Raw genomic sequence first — 7,662 nt, 5'->3', positions numbered from 1 at the left:
GAGTAGATCTTGGCACAGGCCAAGGGAAAGGCCTTCGCAATGCAAAGTACATGGGAAGCCAGGTTGAAGATGATTTTTGAAGGGATGACAAGGAAGTCAACTGGAGGGAATTAATCTGCAAAGTGAAGACCAGTATTGGAATCTAACTAGCATGATAGGGATGAGATAAAGAGGGCAAGGTAATCAAATCAGTGCTTGATGTTTTAGCTTAAAACGACCCACTTTCTCGATATTGAATTTGACAGCACAAAGACAGATTCGATGCATGCAATATTGATTTACAAACCAATAGGCTGTTGCAAACTAATTAGGCAAGATAATAGGCTGTTACAAACCAATAGGCTGTTGTAAACTAATTGACGGAAAGGTTATAGTGCAAAAGTAAATGAAGCCTTTCCTCTCATGACATAAATGTTCGACTTTATGAAGTATGACACACGCCAGTTATGATATGGCAAACATAGCCATATAATCAAATCTTAGTCATTTTCGATTAAAGAATTCTTTGAATTAGCAGCAACATCTCTTCAGTCATTTGAATCAAAGATTCTTCACTAAATGTAAAACAAGCTGAGTAACATGCAGAAAAAAACTTTCATTCCCGGTCTTGGAACAAGGATTAAGATCAAGAAAAAAACCAGTGGAAGTGATTAAGGCTTGCAGTTGAGGGAAAGGATATAGTGCAAAAGTAAATGAAGCCTTTCCTCTCATGACATAAATGTTTGACTTTATGAAGTATGACACATGCCAGTTAAGATATGGCAAACATAGTCATATAATCAAATTCTATGAATTAGCAGCAACATCTCTTCAGTCATTTGAATCAAAGATTCTTCACTGAATGTAAAACAAGCTGAGTCACATGCAGAAAAAGACTTTCATTCCCGGTTTTGGAACAAGGATTAAGATCAAGAAAAAAACCAGTGGAAGTGATACAGGCTTGCAGTTGCACCAAACAAGATAGGTTGGTTAGCAAGCTCCAAGAAATCGCAGTTATGGGTTAGTGCAGAGGTTGCTTTTGGAAGTCATATAGCCTTGACATCAACTTGCTTCTTTCCATCCACATCTTACATATTGTGTCCTTTACCAGCCATCCTGTTTCACTGCAATAGAGGCGTATACACTTGCTACAACTTCCTGTAGGTGCTGCTTTTGTCTTCAAGATGGTTTACTGTGATTGTTTTTATCTCTCGGCCACTCTTCTCCTTTATTGCAATCATGAATGACCGTTGAAACTCTTATTGGAAAGAGACTCTTGATTCTAAATAGCATCTTAAAACAAATATACGATTAATGCAGTAACATGTAGATTATTCTTAATGAATATGAGAGAGAGAGAGAGAGAGAGAGAGAGAGAGAGAGAGAGAGAGAGAGAGAGAGAGAGAGAGAGAGAGAGAGAGAGAGAGTTACGAGACCAAAAATACTGGATGCATGATAACCATGATTACATCCACCTCCAGTGGACTCAGTTCTAAATAACAAAATAAGAAGGGATAATTTATTTGATTGAGATAACAGTTTGGGAAAGGAAGCCTCATTAGAGATGAGGCTGCAAATATAGTTCTAACTGAAGAGCCTGTTAGTGATTGAATTCAGGCCACGGAGTAACTGAACAACTTGTGTGATGCATATGGTTGGAGAGTTATACCCTTCCTTCCCAGAGGCATGCTGGGGCTCCACCTACCCTCAGCAGGATCTCTTTCACATCAGTTGGGGGGTTCAACCCCAGCTTCTTAGCCCTCTCCCATCTCTCAATCCTCTTCAAACCCAGGCATGGCCCATATGCCATATCCATATCAAATCTCCTCAATGTTTCCTCTAAATCATCAATATACTCATCTGATGCCACACACAAAAGCAGGAAGGCAGTGATCATGTTCAGAGAAAACATTGGCCTTTTCATTATTAGTACTGTGAACAAAGAGGGCATGAGGTCATCATACACGTGTGATGCTGCAAATAAAAAATGGAGAAGCAGAAATGAAGCAATTGTGCAAGAGAAAACACTAGCCCTCCCATCATTAAACAAGAAATTTTGGACAAATTCACGAACTGTGAATTACAACCACATCGTAAGCTTCTGCAGGGGAGGGACTGTAACACCTAACTAGGTGCAGTTGGGGGTGGAGGGCTGCCAGCACTAGGTATGCGGTGCCTCCCGAGCAGAAGCTCATGATGTTGAACACCATTGGGAAAAACAGGGGAAAAGAGCCCTTTTTTCACGTATGGGAAAATGTCAAAAACTTCTTGTGGTAGAAAGAGCGCATGAGATCAGCAATACATGTCTGATAAATGCAGAACTGCAAGAACTATGTAAAAGAGAACATTTGCCCTCCCATCATTAGTAGCATAAGGGGAAGGAGTATAATCTCTCTTACCGTAAACGCCCAATTCTCCACCTGCTGAGACAAGGGCTGCTGCCTGAGGCTTGCGTGCTGATGACGGGCTCGGTTCATCTGAGAGTGGGACGGCATCAGCTTGGAGCTTGGGTTTGCTGGGGAGAGAGGGCTTTCCGCCTGCACAAGAGAGGGACTTCTGCTTTCTCTGTTGGTAGAGCGATGACAGATTCGTAGCCATGGCGGAGAGACTAATAGGGGCTTCAAAATGGGATGGATTTCAAATATATAGCCGTTGCGTGAAAGTCTTCGTGGAGAAGCTTCTTTTCAACGGTCTCTAATATATGTCTAGGGTTTCCAGTGCCAAGCTCAAGAAAAACCGAGATTTAGCGATTGGAGGGTGTTAACTTTGAAAAATAAAAAGAAAAAAGGAAAATGTCGATATGAGGCTTACTAACAGCTCTCGCTACTATTTTAAAAAAATTTCAAAATGTATTGAATAATTAAAGACCTACATCTACACAATTTCTTATTTTATGATTTTTCGATGCTACCACCACATTCTGACAAGGCGTTACTACAGTTTTCTTGAAATTGGGGAGCCAAAAAAAGAAACAAACATGTGCACATGCTTTCTTCCCTCTCCCCTCCTCAGAACACTATGTCCCAAGGGGGCTTAAAGACCTTGGAGAGTTGGGATCTACACCTGAAAAAAGCAATCAATCGTGATCGTTATAAATATATCCATGAATAGTTGGACAAATAAACATGCACATAGTTTGAAGATATTAAAGCCTTGCTAATAAGTTCAACCTTTCCTCATCGCCAACAACACATGCATCCACTAAAATGCACATATTTTTTCTATGGAATACCAAACAAACACACAAACACTCACTCACTCACACACGTATGCACATGCATGCACACACATGTACATGTGCACATGTGTGTATGCACACAAAGATACAAATACAAGTAATATTACTCCTAGATACATGGACATAATATTCATAGATGTTTACACATGTTTAAGCAAATGATTGAACCCATACCTAAAGATCCAAATTCACAAATACAATCTAAACATATGAACCGGCCATAAGCATTGACCACAACACTTTGATACACTTCAAAAAACTAGCCTTAGCCATCCATTGCATTGATTAGCTGTTATCTCTCCTTCAATGTGGATGCAACCATGTACTGCCTCGGTGTTTCAAACCACATGCATGAAGATGCATGGTGGACTCTCGCTCAGGCGATCTTGAGCAAACAAGCAATGAAGGATGAGCACATGGAGGAAAGAGGCTTTGAAAACGATGAAGCTATGGACATGGTGGTCGATGATTACTCCATCAACCTTAAAAGGAAAAGGGACAAGGAGGGGAGTGAGACCATGCATTGCCAAGCTGTCAACTCATCACGGGAGGAGGATCAGGAAGCAGACTCATCTAAGAATGATGTCTCGATTGACTCCAAAGAGGAGTATAGGCACACCATCAAGGCAAACTCCCAAATCATTTCATAGACCTTGGGGAGGTACTTAGAAGGAACATGGAGGAGAGAAAGGAAGGTGTAGCCAAAAAGGTGGTTCTAGATGCTAAGAAAGTCTCAAACAATTTGATGTGCTTCAATACACGATGGCATTGGTTTTCTTTATGGGTGGCCCCCTAAGAGCCATGGAGGTGGCCTCTTGGTTCAATGCAATCCTCAAAGGTTTGGGGATTGTTGAACAAAATATAATCGGGGCTAGGGCCTGTATAAAGTAGTTTTTAGCCCGAAGAGCAACATAGAAAATCATCATCCAGGGAGTCTTCTTTTGGGGTTTGGACTTGGTGCATGTGATGTAGTGGAAGTTGGTGGAGCTGGGCAAAGATAGTATCTAGCACGAATGCCCAATGTGGGTTGAGATACGGGAGCTTCTAGCATACCTCGGGAATATGCCACCGGACATCGCATGGGGCCTAGGGAAAATGCTCTATGTATTGCTGCTCGTGAATCCATTTAGGAACAAGGTGTGCTTGCTCTAGAACACAGAGGAGGAGAAGTTGGAATATATTGACCTTGGCATCCCCATGGTTAGGGAGCTGCACCTCAAGTTGGTCTAGAGCCATTTTGCTGATGCCTGCCATCAATGTGGTGCATGGAGGCATTATTACAAGGAGTTCCCTAAATAGAAAGAAGCAGAAGGTGAGAAGTAGTAGAAAACTAAAGGAGCATGGGCAACAGTGGGTAAGGATCTACATGGGAAGGACAGAAGCCTGTTAGAGACACTAGGCAACAAGGAAGAGGAAGATGCAGAATGGCAACTGGTACAGAGTAGGAGGAACAAATCCAATCAAACATGAGGAGTAGGCATTAGCAAACCCCATGAGGTGACTACTCAATAGCCAATCAAATATTTTTGGCATAAGGTCTCTATCCCCAAAAATAGCAGAGTAGGTGTGCAAGCAAGTTCATGACACTTAATAAGGTTCCAACTAGTCAATCATTTGGAGCTATAGTATTGTGGGATTGATGCTAAAATCTAGCTAGCCAAGAAATACAATGATCGGGGACCTCTTAACTTGCACAATCAATCATGGTTCATGGCATAAATCAACAACTCACAAGATGGCATGCTGAGAGACACTAATGCTAACAATTATGCTTGCCTTCAAGCTTCTTTCCTCCTTACTAGCAAGTGCATTATGCTTTAGCAATCTCCTAACTAGACTTTAAGCATTGTGCACTAAGCAATGTGCAATACTAAGTTTTAGACGAGATCAAGTGCCTTTAGGGTAGGCCACTTATCAATTTGGATTGAGGTGCCTAGGTGATATGTGCTACGACGGTCATGCCCAAGAGGTGAGGCATGGTCTTGAGGCTTAGGGTGTTGAGGATGCCTACAATGTGTGCATGGCATCAACATTCATGTCTTGCTGAACCATGTGTCCTTTACAAAAGCATGTGGCTTAAGGATTTTTCATGTGCTATGCATTTTGGGCTTGGTGTACCTAGATGAGGATGTGGTGTGCATGGAGTGGAATTTGGCCCATGGATGTATGTGAGTGACCTCAACACCTTGTACCCAATTGCTAGTAGATCATGGGCATGAATCTACAAAGGTCGACCATATATGGGAGAATACTCACAATTAAACCCCAAGGTAGCATGAATCAAATGGGTCTCTATGACTTCAACTGAGAGGTTGACGTCCTAGTTGGTCAAGACCAAGAGGCATATGCTTGCCTATGGTGTCATGGGTTGTGGTTATTTGTTGAAGGGGTATGCACAAGGGCATGGTTTAGTACCCCAAAGGGTTCTAAAGCCCATGGGTAGGGTTGAATCAATAAATAAGTGATCATACTCACTTATTGTAGTAGCCCATAACCCCACTAGAGATTCATTTTGCTCTTGGTGCCAAATAGCTTGTCAGCTCTACTGATGATGTTAGCAGCTTAAGTGCATGGATTTGAATTTCCCACAATCTTGGTTAATGTCATAGTCTTTTAGCCGATATCCCCAAGGTGTTCTAGTGACCTACTTGCTATACTTGCTCCACCCAATCAATCAACTGACACTTAGCCCCAACCTACTATGTATCAGTGCTTTAACTCATAGTTCACAAAATAGGGTGATATGATCATATGACCCACTAGGGGAGGGTGGACATATGTTTTAGCAAAAGGATGTGCCACAATTGATCTCATGTCATTTGGATCAAGATGCCCCCTTACACATGTTGATTGAATAATAGATAGATTAATATTTTGGGGGTTTGATTAAACATTACTTCCATCATGAATTACGTGCTTGATCAAATGTCACTTTAAAAGTCTCCCTTTTGTGACTCAAATTGGATCTTTTACATAGGATTATTATAAATTAAATTTCTATTACCCATCCAAACATTGGGAAACCTATTTTTCAACCTTGAGATGAATATAATTTGCACAAGAGTGATCTCAATTCTTGATAAAATCAATTACAATGTAGGTATATGTTGAGACTTTTGAATTTGTTTTGTGGAAGGACCCCTTAAATACTAATTCTTCTTTGGTCCTTCTTAAATTCTTCTTTGTTTCTTTGGCTTTTTATCATTGTTGTTATGGCCAATTAACAATGGGAACAATCACAACACCAAAGCCTTAAAGTGCTTATCTATAGTATATACATTACTCTTCATGCTCACCAAGTTTCACTACAATCAAAGAGACCATAGCCCCACCAACCTTAGAAGACTTCTATGGCTATATTCCAAGGTGTTTAACTAAACAAAATTATCAAGAATTGCATGGTGGGGGGACTTGCTTGAGTTGCTATGCCGAATACACACCATACACATAAGAGGAAGCTCACTCAAGAATACAAGAAGAGAGGTGGAGGCCAAAACATTTTTTCTCTTGTTGGTTTTTTTCTTCTTCTTCCTCGCACAATATAATGTATACATGGTATAGATAAGATACAACATAAAGGAAAGTGGCATCCTAGGTCAAATAGTGCATAACTAACTATACTAATCGACTAGTGCTATAACTATGCCAGTTGTAGGTAGGTGCAACAAACTAAATATAACAAGTGATAAGTCAGTAACCATATGAGGACCATAATGATCATTGACATGCTAAGTGTAAATGTGTGGACCCATCCAACCAAGTGGTCTATCATCAATGTCCGCACATGTTGAACTTGCCATCTCAAGACTTTCTCTCAAGCTCAATTGTATTTCTGCAACTCCAAGTAAGCTTCGAAACTTTCAAAGCTTCTCTACACCCAATGTATTTGTCAAAATGTCAGCTATCCAACCCTATGTGCTGACATATGCCAACTTAATCTCTTTTACAAGTACCTTCTCTCTCACAAAGTGGTAATGCACCTCAATAAGTTTTGTCCCAGCATGGAACACTAGGTTCTTAGCTAGCTCTATATTGCTCATGTTGTCACAATGAATGAAAATTGGACTATCTCCTTGCACATCCAAATCACCCAATAACTTTTGCAGCCGTACCACCTCACATGCTGCCATAGTAGCACCTCTATACTCAACCTCTATACTCGATAAAGCAACTGTAGGTTGCCTTTTGCTGCTCCATGTAATTGTTGCACTACTAAGAGAAAACGTGAACCCGTTAGTAGATCTTCTGCGAGTCACGCCACTGGCCCAATCTGCATTTGTGTATCCAAACACCTATATCTCCTTATTTGCCTCATAAAAAATAATGCAAAGTGGACTTCACATGCCTTATATATATGTCTAACTATAGCCAAAAGAGGCTTTCTAGGCATCTACATAAATTGATTGACAAGGCCAATAGCATAACTCAAGTTTGGCCACCTTGTG

The 7,662-nt window shown here is 40.8% G+C and overlaps 1 protein-coding gene across 2 annotated transcripts; it reads right to left on the bottom strand.

Annotated features, from left to right (window-relative positions):
• Positions 1-1,421: 1,421 nt before the first annotated feature.
• Positions 1,422-2,654, bottom strand: LOC148014308 (uncharacterized). 2 transcript variants are annotated; one of them, XM_087666776.1, is made up of 2 exons: positions 2,379-2,654; positions 1,422-1,953 (listed from the first exon to the last, which is right to left on the bottom strand). In XM_087666776.1, the coding sequence occupies exons 1-2, from the start codon at positions 2,575-2,577 to the stop codon at positions 1,643-1,645; spliced, it is 510 nt and encodes a 169-aa protein (XP_087522902.1). In that variant the 5' UTR covers positions 2,578-2,654; the 3' UTR covers positions 1,422-1,642. The 2 variants fall into 2 exon arrangements, with proteins under 2 accessions (XP_087522902.1, XP_087522903.1); XM_087666777.1 differs by having other exon boundaries at positions 1,422-1,839; positions 2,379-2,642.
• Between the last annotated feature and the right edge of the window lie 5,008 nt (positions 2,655-7,662).

Source organism: Lygodium microphyllum, chromosome 25 (assembly GCF_053477565.2).
Source record: "Lygodium microphyllum isolate KBCC chromosome 25, Lygodium_microphyllum_v1.1.10, whole genome shotgun sequence".
Classification (NCBI taxonomy): domain Eukaryota; kingdom Viridiplantae; phylum Streptophyta; class Polypodiopsida; order Schizaeales; family Lygodiaceae; genus Lygodium; species Lygodium microphyllum.
The sequence above is the reverse complement of the archived record's forward strand: the minus strand, read 5'-3'. Positions and strand labels throughout refer to the sequence as shown.